Genomic DNA, 19,852 nt, shown 5'->3' on the forward strand with positions numbered 1-19,852 from the left:
TGTGAAATCATTTCTACACAGACATGGGAATAGGCAAGATTAGGCCTGGATCAAGAAGTTTACTTCAACAACCAAGAAATTAAGCAGAAACAGCTGGTCCTGGATTCCATTTGGTATCCACAACTGCATGTCATATGAGGCAGTCAAGAAAATTATCTTTTTGAGGAAAGAGACAGAGCTAAAACTAATCATGACTTATCATGTTATTAGTAATAATTATCAGGTAGTTCTGCAATATAATAACCTCCCAATTAACTGTGGGTGGATTGATTGGATGTTGTGCAATAACTCTCCATCCTGAGATACCTTCAGGATTATTACACCACCCATTCTTGGAACCCGGAATATAGTGTTCACATCTGGCTGCTGTACACTGTACTTCTCAAGGCTGCCTCACCTCTGTTGAAACATGTTTACAAATTCTTCAAAAGTCAATGTACTCTCCTACTCTTAAAGCCCAATTTGTATATTTTGCACAATCGGTGGTTTTGCTTTGGTTTGCACATATTATCAATGGAAGACAATAGCTAAGAGCTGACTACTGTCAGTTGAGGTAAAGTGTCCTTGTTTTTCCATTCTTTTCCACTTAGTTCATATCAGCATATCCTATTGCCTCCAAAAGATGCTTAATGGCACAGACCAGGATAATGGAGTGGAGGTTCAGGTGTGAAGCATTTGTCTTTTCTGACTTTCGATAAGTATCATGAAGAACTTATTTCTCCTGGTACCAGATGCAAGGGCATCTTAAGGCCTGACAGATTGAAGGCAAGGTACCACATTTATGTCAGCCTTTCTACACGTCCTGCATATGTCAGTGTCTGATCCCCGACAATGGGCTTCAGCTGCAACTGGAAACTGTGAAAGCAAGAATCTCGTCATATAGAAAGAGCTCCTGTACAGGTTAATACACTTTCAGTCTTTAAATTTAGAGCACTTTCCTTCATTGGAGGGGCAAGGTAGGATTAGGAAAAATTTCTTCACTGAAAGAGTGGTCAGACATTGGAACAGGATACCCAGGGAGGTAGTTGAGTCACCATCCCTGGAGGTGTTCAAGAAACGTGTAGATGTGGTGCTTAGGGACATGGTTTAGTGAGTTAGGTGGTGTGGGTTGACAGTTGGACTTGATGATCCTTGAGGTCTTTTCCAACCTTAATAATTCTGTGATTCTATGATAAGCTTTGTCTTTCCTTCTCCTCCACATCCTACCCTTTCTCTGTGAGAACAGTGGATGTGTCTTCCGTGTGAGTCAATGGGCATCCATGCTTGACAACAATTCATGGCTAAACGTTGAGGGATGCACCTTTTCCTGATGATCTGAGTTAACGGTGTTATCTTGTATTTTATGGCAAGCACAGTATTGTGGCACTTCTGTTTCATACTATGCTCTTTGCCACACTAGTTAAAGTCCTCCTAGGAATATGTTCAGCAGTATGACTAATAAGATTCAATTGTTTTTTTTGTTCTTCTAGACTCTCCTCAAGGGGAGGAGAAAGTGCAGTGAAATACTTTGTTTTACTTGTGTGGCTTTTAACTTTCGTGCTATGTATCAACGTTAGAAGAGTAAGAAATATTTCGGAGAAATTACTGTTATGTAGTTAAAGCTAAAAGGAGGTGTGGTGCATTGTACACCATGAAGCCAAGGTACAAAACCCAGTTCCCTGGCTATTTGTTTTGATAGTTTCTTGAACTCTTAATTTTTGGGGCTGCAAACAATGTACATGAGATAGAGAAGCCCAAGGAATACATTGGGGATTAAGTCCATTCTACTAACATAAACTCATAAATAAATAATTGATTTCTGTACAGGGCAGTTGAGAAGTAGAAAGAAGTAAAATATGGCTGACTGGTGAGATCTGGGGCCTTAAGACTGGTTTTTTTCTTTTACATTAGCCTACAGAAGGCAGCTGTGCAAATCTATGTCCTAAGGCTTTGGGATGAGTAAATTTGCATAGGAAAATAAGATGAGACATAATAGCTGTGTTCTGTGCCTACTGTTTATACCTTGAAGAAGGCCCGGATAACATTTATTCTGCTTGTGCTGTTCAGGTCTAAAGGAGAAGGAAATCCTGTAGATGTGAGGATTTTTTCCATGACTAGGAATGCAATGGTGCCCTCTTGTGTGTAATTGATATTTTAACAGCAGTTGAGACCATCAGCCAATCTTAAAATTAAAACTACCTGTGAGAGTGCTGACAATATACAGGCAATGGTTTTGATAAAAAGTTTAAATAAACTATTAGTCTAGCCACGATGTAGCATATCTGATTATTTAAAAACACTAGGTGTGCTCTGCTGGCCTTAACTGTTAGAAGTGTGATTCCTTCCTCTTGTGGGCTAACACTTCCTTAAGCCAGGAAATTTATCAAACCCCACCTGTAATGTAGTTCTTTCCAACCCCCCTGCATTGCTAGTGAAGCCAACTAGCTATGTTGGCCATGTGAAAGTCTTCGGTAAAGGACTGGCTTTGCTGAAGTCAATTGTGACCTTCCTACTGATTTCAGTAGAGTTGGATCTTCACCTTTGGTCCCTTCCCTCCCCCAGACATCCTGTGCATAATGAGATTTCTCTATCTTTGTATTTGCATTTGCAGGTGGCATTTTTAACAGCTTCTGCCATGACGCTCCTGCATCTCTATCTTCTATGGTACTGAAAAGCATGAAGATATCAACAGTGATGAAATGTGTCCCAGGAAGCCCATGCTCTCTTCATTTAAACATTAAAGGAACCCTGAGCCTGGATGGTAGGAAGCAGTTTGCTATTGAATCATTTCTGGTTATATTTTGTTTATAGCTGTTCAGCCAAATTTTGCTCCCTATTGCAATATTTGTGTCCAAGCTGCTTTAATGTAATTGTATCAGGAAGATATCTTTTGTGAAACCATTTTACTACAAACCAGGACAAAGCCTTGGCCTTTCTCAAGGGAATGAGAACTAAGATAATGAATTCAAGGCAACTGAATTTTTACTGCTAAAATGGCACACTTAACCAGTCATCTACCAGTGCCCCAAGCATACTGCTGCCCTTTTCTTTCCTGCTCTGACACCTGTGTATGCACAGGCACACACTAATTCTGTCTGCCCTGGTAACTCAGACATGAGTAACTGAGCCAACAGAAGGAGAAACTGTTTCTGTATCTGAAGTTACAATTCTGCACTAAAAATGAAAGCACTCAAACATTCTGGGCATAGTCTATTTTTACTAACACCCTGCTATTCATTTGCTAAGTGTGTTACCATTTAGATATTTCTTTGTGTACGTCACTCAGAGTTAATAGGTTTATTTTAAAAATTTGCATAAGAATTTGCATAATTAAAGCTTTGGTTTATAGCAATTTGTATTAAATCCTTGCTCCTGCCCCCATGTGTGTGTTATGTATAACATTCCTTTTTTATCAGAGATAAAATCCGTGTGCTTTTCACTTAGAAGGAAAGCTTACAATATGATATAGTTTAATTTATTTTTTTGTTTTTCTTAAAGATGCTGAAATTATATTTTTGAAATCTATTCCTAACTCATTTCAGAAAATATCCGTGGGCTGGAAATTTGTTCTCTTTCACTGGACACACAGCAATCTCAGTGCACAAATGTGAGATTTGCTAGAAAAAAAAGCAAGATGCTTAATGGAAAGAAGGTAGACTCTTTTTTGAGTTGTTTTGCATTTCAATGTCTGTGAACCTTGGGAAAAAATATATTTTGTATCTGTCTTATTTTCTTCTCTTACTGATGTGTGGAAAACTGCAATGAAATGTGTGCTTCAGCATTATCAAATGTAATTCCATAACAGTGTCCTTTTATAACCTATAAATTCAGTTCTCTGCTATTTTCATGCTTCCACTTACCTTTTTGCAAGAAAAGGTGCCTCTGCAAAGCCTAATTTTATATCAATCTTATTAGCTTTCTTTTTGTGCCCACAAAATTGTAGGGAAGCTTTTGTAACTCCAATTGATAGGAAGCAGAATGCCACAGGGATTTTAAGTGCATACTTGTGATTTATTTAAGTCCAACCATGTCAATGGAATTTACACGTCTAGAAGACAGCCAAATACCCAAACAGTTGTGCACATCTGTCCTAAATCATGGTACTGGTTGCAGCAGCAGAGTACAATTTTTTACTAAAGTAAATAAAGAAGTATTTGTTATTAAAAATTGCAACTGCAAAAAAAAAATATAAAAAAGAACCATCCTTGATCAACTGTTTAAAATAGATGAATTTTTGCTTTCAATTACTGGTGGATAACTGTTATTAATCTCATACAGAATGTGTTACTTCATGTGCTTTGTAAATGTTATATTGATTGCACATGTGAAGCAAAGTTCTTCTTCCACACTGCAGTTGCAGTTTACGCTCTCTATCACTTGATGATAAAATGTCCCTATAGGCAAACCAGGGCCAGCGATGCCGATGCACAGCTGGTAGCTTTTAGAGAAAGGTAAGTTTATAGGAAAGACTCAACAAACATATTTAATGAAATTTTCTTAATTTCTGTTCAGTGACTAGAATGGTGATATGTCTTTTACTCTCCAAATACCTTGTACCAAATAGGAGTATATCCAACATGAAAACCTATATGGAATTTAATGGTTACTGCTATCAGTGAGGGAATGACTGTCTGTAACTGGACCTCAAGTTTTGTCCCCTAAATTACTTTCTCTCACAAACTGTTTCTGGAATGAATAAATTTGCTGAAGTTGCCATTAAATGTTTAAACAGACTTTTTTTTTCATGTTCTGCAAGTATTTGTGCTTGTAAAATGCCTACAAACTGGGACTTTTGGTAGTATGAAAGACCTTTTTGCTTCTGAAGTTCAATAAGCATTGGGTACGTGTATTTCTATGCTTTTAGGATTATTTGATAGCTTGTAGATATTTGGATTTCTGGAAGTGAAGAAGATAGCAATGTCCTGGATTAGAAGTAATGATACTCTTTGAAATCCTTTCGTTAAGTGGTATCTTCTTTTACATTTTTAATGCTGCAATATCTGAGAATGCTTAATGCTGCTTGTAAATATAAATAAATCTGAACAATGAGTATTGCTTGCTTAACTCTGGTAACCAGTGTTTTTCATGTATTCTGGAAGTCACACACAAACTTGATTTTATAAATGTTTTAAACAGGTACAGATACAATTCAATTGCATTGAAGTCAATGTAGCACAGCACATCTATGTGACCATGAAAACAGTACCAAATTACTGTGAAGTCAAGCTGAGTCAGGAATACTATGTTGAAGGTAGGAAAACATCTTAAACCAGATGTTTTTCAAGAAATATATTTTCAAAGAAAAAAACCGAACCAAATGAAAAAACCCCAAATGCAAAGCCAAATCACATTCTGGGATACACTGATATAACTGATGGTAGATCATGTATGCCAGGACCAATCTTATTCTACATTTTGGTGATTTATTCTGTGCATATAAATGTTTAACTTGCTATAAAAAACAGAGACCAGAGTTTATATCTAAAAGTATACTGAACTACACTGTGCATTTGTCCTAATTGGCCTCCTTGTGATTGGCATATGCTTTTTCTCTGCCTGCAGGTTCAGTCCTGTGTGCTCTCTGTGCATAAGATGGAGCCTCTGCTTCTCTTCATAGTTAGGCTGCAGGTGGTTTCAGAGATTGAGGAAAGCTTAATAAGAAAGTGTAAAGAAATTTCTTACTTTCGGTAGCTAGCTGTGTTCTAGCCCTGTTTTCATATAACTGCATAAGATAAGGTGGCATTTTTCAATATTTTTGGGGTAGAGTGCCTACCATGTGCATATAAAAGTAGATTGAGCGTTGTGGTCCAGCCAAGATAGTGTGGCTAGTGGAGACAAGTGCATGAAATGTTGGTGCAAAAACCGAAATGAGATCCCTTGTTCGGTCCAGTGCCCGGGATTGTCCTGCCTTCCCATCTCCAGGTGGGTGGCTCTTGCCCTTGCCCTTGCCCCTTGGTACAGTATCATCCCTTGCACACAGTATCAAATATGTTGTGGCTGTTTCATGATTTCATAGAAGTAAAGCCTTTTTGTAATTAAAAAGCCTTTAATTTTCTTGATAAATCCTGATTAGCTATTGAAGTAGATATGCAACTTTGTGAATAAAGAGGGGGGGGGGAATAAGGTTTTATAAAGCCCAGTTTTAAGACACTTTACTAGAGTGCGTAAAGAAATTAAAGTAGGAAATATTTGTCTGGGGAAAAGAACTGTGTGGGGAAATGAGAGCAAAGTGCTGCTCTAATACTGAGTTAAGCAAGGAGAGATGAAAACTGTAGGCAGAGCTGATTTGGTGTTCTTAAATCAAAATTCAAGTTTTGGGGATACAAACATTAGATATTAGTTCTGAAAGTGTCACCTGGCTTCTTCTGGTAAATACGGTGTTTCTTTGTAAGCCTAGAGTAGAGTCAGAATGGCAAAAATACACAGTTGTTTATGGTAGAAAAATAAGCCAGGTAAACCACAGGAGTAGCTTTCAAGGAAAGAATAACTTGTTATTATTTTTATTATTATTCTTACTTAAATATTGTTAGGTACTAGGTAAAGAAGTGCAGTAGAAACCCCCCACTGGTGAGATAGCTCCTGAAAGCAAGTTGTGATATAATCTCTGTGTGTGGTAAGAGTACTTTTATTTTTTGCTGTTTACCTAGAAGTGGATGTAAATCTGCCTTTAAAAAGGGATATAAGAGATTTCGTGTGGGAAAGCTATTGGATAATTTGGCAGTTTATTTACACAGTTACATAAATAAAGCAGCACTGAAGAAAACTCTGGCTTTTATTTTGCAGATTGCAGAAACAGTGATGTGGGAAAATACATTCCAGCTTGTTCGGGTGAGTTGATCTTCTATACAACTTTAATCTGTGAGATATTTCTGGTGACCCATACAATGATATGTTTTCATAGATAAATAAGCAGGGGAAAAAATGGTGATTTACAACTACCACTACTTAAAATTACCATGTAATTGATAGGTAATGTCCTGAAAATTGTGTTTCTTTATACTGATTTGGAAATGCTAGATAGCTAGATATTGACAACCTATTTAATACTTAAACTTTTGGAAATAGGTTTGTGTCCTTTTCACACACTTTGAATTGCTAGTTTTATATTTTGTCTGTAGGCTTCATAAATAGATTGAAATTAATTTGCCATACTGCTATACTGATTTTGGCATACCCATGAATATAAAAAAACCAACCCACACATCGCCTGACATATTGTATTTGTCTAACATAGTGGCAGATATTCTCTGTGTAATGAAATTGCAACCTTGGGATAATCAGCTTTTGTAGTAGCAGTGTGTCTATTTCAAGTATTCGTACATGAACTACATAACATTTAAACTGCTAAGCTTGAGGTACAATCAGTAGGTGTCCTGGCCTCTCAGTATCGCCAGTGCTAACTTAAAGCTGAATAATACTGAAATTTATTATCATGAAAATTACTCTATCTCATAAAATAAGATTACTTTTAGCAATATCAGAATATACAAAGAATGAATTCAAACATCCTAGGTACCTTTTATAAAGAAAAACAAAATCAGAAATAACAAAGTAATAAAGAAACAGATGTGATAATTTCATGCTTGATTTTTTTCAGCCAGAAAGTTTGATTATAATGTAGACAGGGCAAAGAAAATCATATCAGTGAATGTATCCAACTTTCTTCGAGATCAAGATTATTATGTTCGCCTGTGCCACAAATGGTTTACCTGTGAAGATGTGGGGGCATTTGCTGTGGTGAGTTAAAGGTCAATCCAGTTTGTTGAACTGGTGGGGGGTGACTTGCAGGTGGAAATGCTCAGTGAGGTCACAGTTATAGGAAATGCCTTTCTATATCTTTATTTAGCTTTATTAAAAGTCATTTACTGTCCTGGATTCATGACCATCTTTTTCATTTCAGATAAAAGGGAAAGAATCTTTAAAATCAGTTTCTCTGAAATATTCTCAGCTACTCCCTTGTCTTTGCATTGAGGTAATACAGTCTGTAATTTGGTATATACTTGTGTTTCTGATTAAAGAAATTTTGTCTAGGACTTGTGCTAAGAAAGGAGGAAAAATCTATAGAAAAAGGCTGTAGACCTAAGTTCTTGACTAAGGCTTGTCTGACCTTATGATTATGCAAATGTAGAAGAGATTTTTTAAGGAAACATTAATTAAAACATGGAGATAAGAAGAAAATGGGATACAGTTTACATTAATGTATGGAAAGTATTGTGTAAGATTAATTTGACTGATTTTTTTATAAGCAATCAAAAGACAGAAATTTTATCTGCCTGAATTTCAGCACAGCATTTTATATAGTGTTGCATGAGAAACTAAAAGAGGAATTGAGGAAGCTGGGGGTGAGAACAAGATTTGTATGGTAGATAATACCTACCTGGAGGGCTAACTCAACTACTCCTGTTGAATGGGGCTGTGCTAGCAGGAAAGTTATTTAAGGACCACACTTAGAGCAGTTCTTTTATAAATGTTTTCATCAATGACTTGGGCAAAAAAGGTGGAAATGTGTTAATGAGATTTGCTGATAATACAGTTGAGAGGTGTAATCAAAATAGAAGAGAGTCAGGATAATTGGAAGAGACTAGAGATCTTCATACATTAAATAACTAAGGGAGGATGAAGTGTAATGTATGAAGTGCAAGTTTATGCACTTGCTCTAATAAAAAGAATTCTTGCTGTAAGATGCGAGTCCTCATTTAGAAATAACAGTAGAGGAAGAAAGATCTGGGTGTAATAGTTCATCGCAGGATGAGTAAACCAACATGCTTATGTGATGTAAACATGAACAAAGGTCTAGTGAGCCACGTTATTCAAAGCTAACAGGAAAGCATAGGCAAGGCCTTCTTTGAAATACAGTAGGCAATTCTTGTATCCATATTCAAGGACGATTAATTAAAATGGAAGATGTATGTAAAAAATCTAGAATGGTTGGGGAATGGAGAGACTGTCTTATAAAGGAGATTCAAAGAAAGCATTTTCATTAGCCTGGTAAAACACATTCAAAGAGAAAATATGTTTGTTGTGACAATCAGAAGTGTCACTTTGTAAGAATAATTTTTTTTAGCTAAAGCTATTCTTGCCACAAGAATGAAGGGGAATAAACTTAATTCCACAAATACATTCAGCATAGCTACAGATTTTTTTTTCTGATAATTGGAGAGGTGAGATTTTGGAATATCTTTCATGAAAAGGAACAAAACCTCATTAAACCAGTTTAAAATTATCTTGAATGATATATGAAGTTACTATATGGCCTAGTTTTTCAGTGAATTTTGGGGTAAGGTTTACCTTGGGGTGAGACTAAGATACTTAAATGTAAATGTCCAGATGCATATATCTATATTTGAATCAGATGTCCAACCTCTAGATCTAGCTAATGCAGACAGTTACTCAACAGACCAAATGCAGATGGCTATTTTGGGATGTGCTGGAGAGCACTGTAGACTCCACTGGCTGCATTGGCTACAGTAGTACTAACTTAGGCACTTTAGTCACACTCAGATGTGTACATTGTAGGCACCTAAGATCACATACCTTAATATGTGAGTTACTTGAACCACAAGATCTCTTCCAAGCCTAGGGATTTTTTTTATTCCACTTTGAAAGGTATGAGGTCACTGGAAAGATATTATTCCTCTCAGCATAGACACAGAGAATTCCACAATATGATTGCTGAGCAAACAGATGAGAACTGTGAGTAACAGAAACATTTGCACATGAATCTAAATAATTAGGCTGTAGTAACAGCCATGCCCATATACTTGCAGATTGGGTTAAATGTTAGTCCTCAGATTTTAAGGATACATCCTTTACCATAACAAAGGCTAGGAGGTCTGATGTCATGAATCTTGAATGTCTTTTGATACCCTTAGAAAGTAAGGACACTGCAAGAAACTTAATGAAAATCTGGAAGACTTTCTAAGTGAAATTGAGCTAAATATATGACTCGGAAATAGTAGGGATATAGTGCTAGAAGGGTTCGCCTTATTTCATCAATAAAATAGATACCTAGTGCAAAACTTCACTTAAAAAAACTATTTCCAAAGCTTTATAGTAAACATATCATCTTTATCTTTAGTGGAAAGGTTTTCTGTCATATTCTGTCTGAAATGTCAAAACCTGGTGTATCTGAGAATCTCTAGCTAATGGCCACTTTTTGGTTGGTAGGGTTGGCTGGCAATTCCAGATGCGAGGAGGATACAACTTTGTCCCTTTGAAAATGGCAAGTATTGTGTGATTACTCTTTACATGAGTGATTTTCAGCAGTTCTAGTAGTATGTCACAATCTGAAATTCGTCTAAGGTGAAAACCATACATTGTAAAACTTCAAGGAAATAATTTTGGTTTGTTACACTGTGGGTAGGCAAAATAACTTTCAGATCAAATTGTTCACAAAGTGTATGCCAATATAAACACTAAGTAACTTTCTAGTGATTTCCCACATCGTAAGTCACATGCAAACTGTCCAGAAGGAAAAAAAGCCACTGGGTCAACTTTGAAACACTGATGCAAGAAGAGGGCTTTAAGGAGAGCTTTGAAGAAGGTATCCAACACCCAATGTGAAAGAGGGAACAGGGACTTGAAAAAGAAGACAGTTAACTCTGTATGGGAGTTCCCATAGTTAATGGGAAATTATTCACACAAAGTGTTCCAGCAAAGTCAGGTTTTGGTCTGAGATGACAGCTGAGAAAGAAATTGTCATATTATGTAAGTTTTTAATGGAACTTTTACCAGGCAGATAGAAAAAAGCATCACCTGAACAAGTGTTTTAATGTGCTCAGTCCAACATAAGTACAAGAATTTTTTTTCTCCAGACTACGCTAGGAAGACCATTAAGGGATTTTAGTATTTGATTTAAGAAAAAAAAAAACAACCAAACAACAAACATGAGAGAGAGTAAAAACAATCCATAACAGCGCATCCAAACTCCATTAAGCTGTGTAGACATTCACTGCAATCCTACATTCTTGCAGGGCCAATACATTTGTGTTAAAATGGAAGCAACTTCCTCTTTAGTTAGCCCAGCCTTCATTTCTGATTTATTTTATTGTGGTAGAATGTAGTTTTTGTGACACTACCATTCCTTTGTAGCAATGGAGTGCAATTTGACTAAATAAAAAGTTTTTTTTTTTTCTTTCTTTCTCCATTTATGCAATTAAGCACTTCTAGGAATGCTCAAGCTCTGTCTGTTGCTATGTCTATGCCATGTAGTCAGATCTGGCTTCAAGTGCAGGGAACTGGGGTCATGAATCCCATGATTCCTTCCTTCCTTCTGTATTCTGCTCCTTTTCTCCTACCGCAGTCATTCTCCTCTCTGATGCCATTGACTCAGGACTATGGGGATAGCTGTAACATAGGTTACAAAGCTTTATGTAGTTAGAGGAAGGGCTGCGTAAGTACTTTGGCACACTGAAACTCTTGAAGCTTATTTCTGTCCATTTAGGAAGTTCTAATAGACAAGTACAATTGAAAAATTAACTTACAGCTTTCATAAGGAAGTGGATATGGGAAATACTGTTTTACAGCTATATTTTTGGTTTACTCAACTATCTTCCTTGCAGGAACCTCAAGGAATTTTTTCAGAGTCTAGCACCCAGCTATTTAAATATATGAGTGCCAGCTTTTGAGCCACACTGTTTTCTTTTTAAATCTTTCTTTTTCCTAACTGACAGCTCTGTTTGCTGGAATATATAAAGTAGAGTGTTCTTTTTTTTCTCATTTATCACTGATGTAATAAAGTTGGGATTATAGTGTTAGTTTTATGGTAGGGGGTAATTAACAGTTGTGTATCAGAAAGAAGCTCCTCTATGTAATAACTCTTTTGAGTTAATGTAACTAAGGGAAGAAAAAAAAAGGAAAAAATAATGACTATTGGTTACTAAACAATGTAATTATATGAGACTGGAGATGAATGAACATCTTTATTGTAATGTAAATAAGTAGATGCCACAAAGGAGTGAACCAGAAGGATACTGGGGCAATAAGTCTATGAGCAGGCCTAGAAACAAACCTGAGATTTCTTAACTGTGCTGCTGTTCTCTTAACTAATAGGATTACATTTACATTGTATCTACATTATAACAGACTCCTATAACATTCCAAGTGTAGCTGTGTAAACTGTCAGAACTGTTGGGACCCAGGACTTTGCAGTCAGGTTAAATATTCTCTAAACATTAGCTTTATAGTACATGTCAATTTATTACAAACAACATTTAAAAAAAAAAGAATCAAAATTTCCAGCAAAATTTTTGTTTAAAAACAGAATAAAAATTTCAACTTCATAAAAAGTTTCAGTATTTTGATGCATACAAATTGAGACACAAAGTTAAGAAAGCAAGAGATCTGGTAGAATTAAAGGGTCTAGAAGATTTCTATTAGAAAATATAAAAAGGTTTTATTTCAGGACATTTCTCAAAGAAGCAATACCAATAGGCATTGCTGTTATGCTTGATAGGAGTTGAATTTGGACAGCTGGTGTTTCCACTCTGATGTGGACTGTGCTTCTTCGCTTTGATACATTTTCTAGTTGTGGGTGTTCACTGTTCTTGAACATCCAACTGGCCATGTTTTCAAGTCTTATCTTCACAAATTGTTGCAGAAATATATTTTTCTCCTACTTCTGACTATTAGACAAATGTAAAACTTTCCAGATTACTTCTTGAAGTATGAACTGAAATGTCAGTTTTAATTTCATGATGGAAATTCCCTCATCCACGTGCAGTCAAATGGAAAAGAAAGTCAATAAGAAGTGACTAATTTGACCAATCAAATAAGTAAGACAGCTTTTATTTTATAATCCTATTTAAGATGTCCCCAAAAATATGTTTGTTGACTAGCTCTGAAATTATGGTGTGCCCAGTATACAGAAAAGAGATTTATATAAATTCAGTAGAAAGATTATTTATTGTGAAATACTTACACAGGTTTGTTTACTATTGGAGTTCTTGATATTCAGCTAAAGGCTTGAATTTATCTTCTTACATATATGTTGCATGCATATAAGTCCTACACAAGACACACAGGCTGAGTTTTGAATACTGTGACCTCTAGTCACTAATGTATGGATTTATTCCAATTTATCATACACAGTTAACTGAAGATCCTTGGTTAGGAATTTACTTGCATTATATTCCCCCTGTGATTGATGGGCAGAGAACATACTTCAGGTGCAGCCTACTTTATAGCCAAGGTGATTCCCTGGTGATGCCTATCTGTCACTGTGGTGGGAGACTGGTAAGACTAAGCTGTCAGGTTGAGTACCTCTGGTAAATGCCAACACTTTGGTGGGACAAACTCAAGACTTAGACTGTTACAGGGTGAAATGCTGCATTGATGAAAATGATAAAGAAATGAAAAAGAGATGCTTTTGGCTTTAAGCACATGTATAGGTACCAGCTTTAGGAACAATTTTGATTCATTGTTTGACATCTTGAATAATGTTTCCACTCTTTGTGCACAGATACGAAGGCACTATGGGATAATATTGTTTACAACCCAGCGACACAAACCCTAGCTTGGGAGCCAGCCTGTCCGGTGCTTGTCATGGTTAATCTATGCAGGTTAATGAAGTCTAACAACCACTGTGAAGATATACAAAACTCTACCAAAAATTCTTCTGAGAAAGTAAGAGCTATGCAGATTCATTCAAACTGTGTGACTGAAGGCCATGACCATATCCATAATATGAAGAGCTAGACTTTGGAATAAGAGCAGTTGCAAGTTCCTCTCTTCTCTGATACATAAACCTATTCTTAATCACATTGTGTTCTTGTACACTAACCACATGATTTATTCAAAGAGTTCACTGACTCATGATTAAGAAATAAAAAGTGGAGATGACTGTGAAGCTAGCAATGTCTGCTAAATTCTTTGGGGTAAATAGGGTCTGCTTTTCATTTATAGTAAAGGCATGATTCATCTGCCCTGACTTTGCTGTCTAAAAGATAGGTGTTCAAGTCTATGCTATTTGTGTCAGATTCCCTTCAAAATAGGTTAGTGAAACACATATTGAGAGGACAAATCTTGTCATCTGAAGATAGGCATATAAGAAAAGTTGGAGGGATTACTCTCTGAAAGTACCTGTTTCTTTTCACTGACTATCACAAGAGTCTATTGTGATCAGATCAGATTTGGATATTTAACATTTAGACACCTAAAACGTGAGATAAAGCTAAATCTCTTTAAAACTTTCTGGAGACATAACGGCACTTTGGTAGGGCACAATTGTTTTGTACTCTCACTCATTGAAGCGCCTTCTTCAGCTTGGTCCAATGTCTTGAAATTATGGGTGTTCAAATGTTGGTTTCCTCAGTTCTTCCAGAACTTTGGTTCTAAATTTGAAAAAGGTTTTCATTGCATGTGTCTTGAACTGCTTAATACTTCAGTCTGAAGTCTTATGATGCTGAATACACTGCATTTATGAAGTTGGTTAGAATTCTGGCTTTTGTCTTTAAAAGTAGGTTTCAGGCTTTCCTGGTTGTGGAGAGAAACCAGTAAACTTGAGGCAATAACTGAAAAGGCAAATAAAATAAAATACAAATTCTTAATTTTTGAAACTTTGAGTATTATTCTGATGACATAATTTGGGTGAGTTGACTCAAGATTGTTGAATGCTTTTTTGATTAGGAAATCCTGTCCGAGTGTTTAGTGGTTGTTCGGATTCACAGTTTTCTGAATTTCAACAAAACTTTGATCTTGCAAAAAGAAATATATTTAATTTTATACATGTGAGTGGTCCCTGTGGGATTCATCATCTGCTGACAACAAGCACAACTTATTGCTTGCAAGAAAGAAAAAGAAAAGGGAAGAAAAAAAAAAAAAGAAAATAAAAGAGAGAAGCCTAAAATAAGGTTTGGCTGTTAATGGTCATATCTATTACCCAGAAAACAATCCAAGATTAGTTCATTACAGATGACAAATGTTTTCCTGTATTTATTAATATTAACATGAATTTTTCCTTTTTTTTTTTTTTAATTATACTAAAAGGTTTGATATTGAATTTGGTCTATTTCTTGTACTGTAACCCTGAAGAAAATCTCGATAGTGTGCTGGAGACTACTGCAGAGATTCCTCACACAGTGTCAGCTCCCCCAGTAAACCCACACACTGCTGCACACTCTAATAGCATGCACATGACTTAGGCCCAAAAGCTACATAAGTCTTTTAATTAGAGCGGGGCTTTCTCTGTTGATGGCAATGCTGTCTCTGTATCTGAGTGGACTCATACAGAAGTATATTCTGTGACACTATTGTAGACATACCCAAGCACATCCATATGTTCTCAAAAATGTTCCGGAAAAGAGGTGTCACTTTGGTCACAATACCATGTGTTGTGGGTAGTCACCTGGGCAATGGTGTTTGTTTAAGTAAGATCACTTACATGGGTAGTAATTTTTTTATGAGACAAGGCTTTTTATGGAGAAGCCCTCGGTAGGTTAACAGCTGTTAATCAAGAAAGCAACATTTTGTAGGTCCTGTAAGTAAGTGTCTAAAATTCAGTCTACGTTTAAGTCTTTTCTGGAATAGAGATATGGAAAATGGGAAACTTTGTGAACTCAAGGTGGAACAACACTTTTGGGTGTATGTTTAAATGTTCTGCTGAGTCATTGATGAATGGTAAATAAGGGACTGAATCAAGATGACTGTGTAATCAGAATTTTGCACAAGCCACCACAGAATCAATTAATTTAGTTCTAATGGGTCAGAGTGACTATAAAAAATGCTACATTTGACAGATAAAAAGGAGCAAATTATTCAATAATCCAAAGCACCATTTGTTTCTATTCTGAGTATTTTATCTGATTAGGTTTCTGGGATGTTTATAAAGTAAACAAGCCAGTTCCTTTCTCAGTAACCAAATCATGACTATTTTGAGTAATTGGTTTTGTGAAACGAATTAATGAAACTAGCTAATGCTGAGTGCCCTCTTTTCAAGCAGGTCAAGTATTCTCGTGTGGACACTCACCCAAGACTTTGCGTGAAGGTAAAGGGATTTCTTTGTAAAACACTTATTAACTTCCCTTTTTTCTGTCAGCTCTAAAAAAATGAGTTGCTAATGTTATTTAGGATCAATATTTGGTTTCATAGCTCTGATGAATGGGAAGTAAGAACAAGGGAAATGTGCAAGATTAGATTAAAAGGAGGTTCTTTGGAAGTGCAGCAGCAATGATAGATAGGACACAGGTCAGATTGTGCCCTCTGTTTTCTCTGCTTAAGAAAAGCAGGGAAAAAATATTTTAGGTCAGTGCAAACTCTGAAGCATTCACTAAACCTAACATACAAAGTCTTACATATTAAATATTTGGTGATAAAAATGGTTGATACGCTACCTTTACTGGAGTACCTTTTGTCATTCTAGTTGAGAAAAGAACGCCACATAAGGTCAATACAGGCATATTATTGCATTCTTTTAGTTTACTTTTAAGTCAGTGGAACTACACATTTCTGTAAAATAAGCACACGCAGAAGTATATGAATAATTGGGGACCTAATTTAAATCAAGGGTTGAAAGACACCATAGACCAGGAAAGCTGTGAATTCACCTTCTGCAACTTTCTGGAATGCACTGATCATCTCTAGTTGAATCTGTAGTCATAGATTTAAATGGAAAAAGCAGTTTTCCTAACAGATTTCTTTGCTTTCAGTTTACAACCAATCAAGGATCTTGGGTTAAATGTCCATTTGCTCATGGAGAGTTTCCAGGTAAATATATACTTGTAATGACATAATATTAAATTGTGAAAAATATTTAAATCACTTGCTAGATATGAGCCTTCTCCAGTAAGCAAGTGAGATGTATTCATATCACTGTAGCTTGTAAATTATGAAAAAGAGATTTGTCTGCTTGCTACTTCTATGTATCCCCAGTAGGCGAAATGTTCATCAGCATAAAAAGTAATTACTTGCACATCATTTGATGGTACTTACCTAAATAAAAAGCCATTTATTTTAAATATAACAATTTAAAATATAATATATGGTCCTTGTACATCTAAAAGTAAGTCTTTTCTCCTAATACTAGCTTGGAAAATGAGAACTGCTGCAGTTGCAGAACAAGTACAAGTTTTCTTCACATCCCAAACCAAGGCACGGTTCTCAGTGCTTGTGTGTAACAGGACGCAGCTGGCTTCATGTGAATTGGTCGGGATGCACCATTCAGTCTCTGTGGTTTGTATATATTATTTCGTAAACATTAGTTTAAGTAGGACTTTTAAACATATCTATCTGCATTAATTTATTATTCCATTTATCGCTCTGCAGCTTGAAAGCATTAATAAACCCATACATGTACATATTGGAGCAATTACTGGAACACTTTTAAAGCATGTAGTTCTAATTCTGCTCTTGCACTGAGGTAAGAAATAAGTAAGGATCCTGAAGTCAAATCACATCAAATCATATCAAAGGAAGTGACTATTGAGTGGAACCTTAATATTCTTTTAACATAATTTTTGTGGTGTAGTATTTCTATTATGTATACAGCAAATGTTAGTATTACTACTTCATATATGAGCTCCTAATACAGCTGATCTGCAAAATCTCACATCATGAAATGTAAGAATTGAGGCATAAATACATGATGATCTTGAACCACTCTAAATTTCACAGCTGCCAAAACAAGCTGAACACACAAAAAAAGTTTTCAGCCAAAATAGCTTTTTGAGCTGGCTGACTGTGACTGCATAACTGCTTCTTCCGTCAAAGCGAGGGAGAGAGGGAAAAGATTAAAGGAGGGTGAGATTTCTGTTTCAGGCAGCAGCTAGTCAGGAAAAGGGAGCCTCATTCCTCTCTACAGGTAACTAAGCCTGTATCTCATACATTTTCAGTGCAGCACTGTGACTTGCCCTTGCCCTTCAACCCTGACTACCAGAATTACCTTGTTGGTTTGACCTGTGATCTACTAAGAGGTACATCTGGAAAGTGCGGACAAAGAGCAGAAGAGTGGCCATAGCCTTATTGTTCAAATAGGAAAATATTAGCAGGAGAGGTCCTAGGAGCTACTAGGACCACCATGCTGAAAGGCATCCAGCTGGTTCAGCATTATGTCCACTCCTAAATGTGTGCTCTCACTGTTGGCTCCACTGATCAGGTATATGAGATGTCATATGATGGATTTTGAGAAAGTTGACAAATCCAGATGTTGTGATTTCTACTGTTATTCCTGACTGTGCCCATTGACTTCACTCCGCTGTAGGGGGATGTGCTTTAGAAGACACAAACATGCTGTAGCTCCTATACCTGTCCTCTTTTTAGGATATATTCCAGCTGTCCTTCTTTCTTTGCCACTGTATGCAGGTACATGCTGCAACTGTGACTTTTTCAAGTACTTCTGATGCTTTCAGTGTGCAGGATGCACATACCAGGGGGTAACTGACCTATGAGTAAGGACTTCTTAGACTGAAAGGGGTGTACACTGAAAGCTGAATTTATTTTCTAACGAATCTATTTAGGTCTTTCTTAGATCTTGAGTGCTGAATATGACAGGGCGGCTGTTAAAAGCAGAGTTTCCCAGCTCGGCTTTGCTGCTCAAGCTGAGGACATGCTTAAGTGGAACATGACAAGTGCTCCTGCAGGAGATCCCAGAGCTGAATAATCATGGGGAAAGGCCTGAGAAAAAACGTCCTAGTACAGACCACAGAGGGCTTTGGTGGCACTATCAAGAGCTTGTCCTAATGGGGCAAGAAATCTGGGGAAATGCTGTATTGCCAGCAGAGATGGAGATATGTATGGTAGAAGAGTTGTCAAACACTATGTTCAGTGAACACTTAGTGGTACTTCTCTTCAACCAGCTCATTTCACATGAAATCTGTGGAGTTTAGACTTTCTGATTTTAAAGTTTCCCTGTCTGAATTGCTAAGTGAGAAGGGTAATGGTGAAGCATCAATAAATCACAGCTAGGTATTGAAGTGTGTTTTTAATGAAAGGCACTGATGTGTTTAAAAATGCTGTTTTCTTCCCTCTGGTACAAAGCCGCTATGTCCTCTGCTACTGTGACAGAATGAGAACCCACATAAATTACATACAGTTCCTGTCTCAACACCATGAGAAATATATACAAAGTTTTCATCAAGAATTAGCTCTGTGTTCCCAGAAACTGGTGTTCATTCTCTACCTAGTAATCTCTGTTTAGTCGTGCTTGAAAAAGAACATATTCACCTAATTTGCCCCAAATTATTTTAGGAGTTCACCACACTAAAGAGATCAGTGTAGGATTCATAGCTATTAGTGGAGTGACTAACATTATTTTGAGGACAAAACATAAACAATCAAACATTAAGTGTCCGAACAGTCATTTAGGACAATTTTACCCTAAGGCCAAACTTGTTCTCGTCATACAATGTGATGGGAAATCCATAAGAAATGTAGAGAAAGGGTCATTCCTTCAACTCATGTACCCCAGGGAAAAGAAGTGAAGATGCTCAGTGGTTAATGTGGTGTGAGCAGCAACAGTGGGAATGGTGTTCTTCCTTATAATGCTTCATAAAATGCAGGAACATTAGCCCTCTTCTGGTGCTGCCTGAATTGTGCCTGTCAAAACTACATGGGCTGCTTATGGTCATTGAGATCTGGGGATATCTCTGAAAATCAATAACCTTCCATATATACTTTAATAATTTTCTGATGCAGTAGAACACGTAGCATTATTGGTAAACAAACCACAGAGCTGGAGAGACACAATACATTTTTGTTTTCCCAGGGTACGGAAAATAATAGTTTTCAATTTTTTTCTTTTCATTAGGGAGATTCTGTATCAATCGCTATGTCACGGGAAATGTGTGGGTCAACAATTTGCATTCAGGTATGTGTCTTGATTTTGCCAGGTACTTTGTACAAAACAAACAAATAAGTAAAAAAAAAAAAAGAAAACTAGAAG

General features: G+C 36.5%; 1 protein-coding gene across 1 annotated transcript in view; it reads left to right on the forward strand.

Annotated features, from left to right (window-relative positions):
* IL17REL (interleukin 17 receptor E-like) overlaps positions 1–19,852 on the forward strand; it is a 45,337-nt gene that overhangs the window by 20,994 nt on the left and 4,491 nt on the right. The window contains exons 3-13 of the mRNA XM_010085668.1: positions 2,591–2,740; positions 3,522–3,631; positions 5,116–5,230; positions 6,763–6,807; positions 7,577–7,716; positions 7,880–7,951; positions 10,147–10,201; positions 13,439–13,602; positions 15,917–15,961; positions 16,623–16,680; positions 17,000–17,145. Of these exons, the coding sequence (XP_010083970.1) occupies positions 2,591–2,740; positions 3,522–3,631; positions 5,116–5,230; positions 6,763–6,807; positions 7,577–7,716; positions 7,880–7,951; positions 10,147–10,201; positions 13,439–13,602; positions 15,917–15,961; positions 16,623–16,680; positions 17,000–17,145 (1,100 nt within the window). The remainder of the gene's footprint in view (positions 1–2,590; positions 2,741–3,521; positions 3,632–5,115; positions 5,231–6,762; positions 6,808–7,576; positions 7,717–7,879; positions 7,952–10,146; positions 10,202–13,438; positions 13,603–15,916; positions 15,962–16,622; positions 16,681–16,999; positions 17,146–19,852) is intronic.

The sequence above is a fragment of the Pterocles gutturalis genome, unplaced genomic scaffold, assembly GCF_000699245.1.
Source record: "Pterocles gutturalis isolate BGI_N339 unplaced genomic scaffold, ASM69924v1 scaffold18340, whole genome shotgun sequence".
Lineage (NCBI taxonomy): Eukaryota > Metazoa > Chordata > Aves > Pterocliformes > Pteroclidae > Pterocles > Pterocles gutturalis.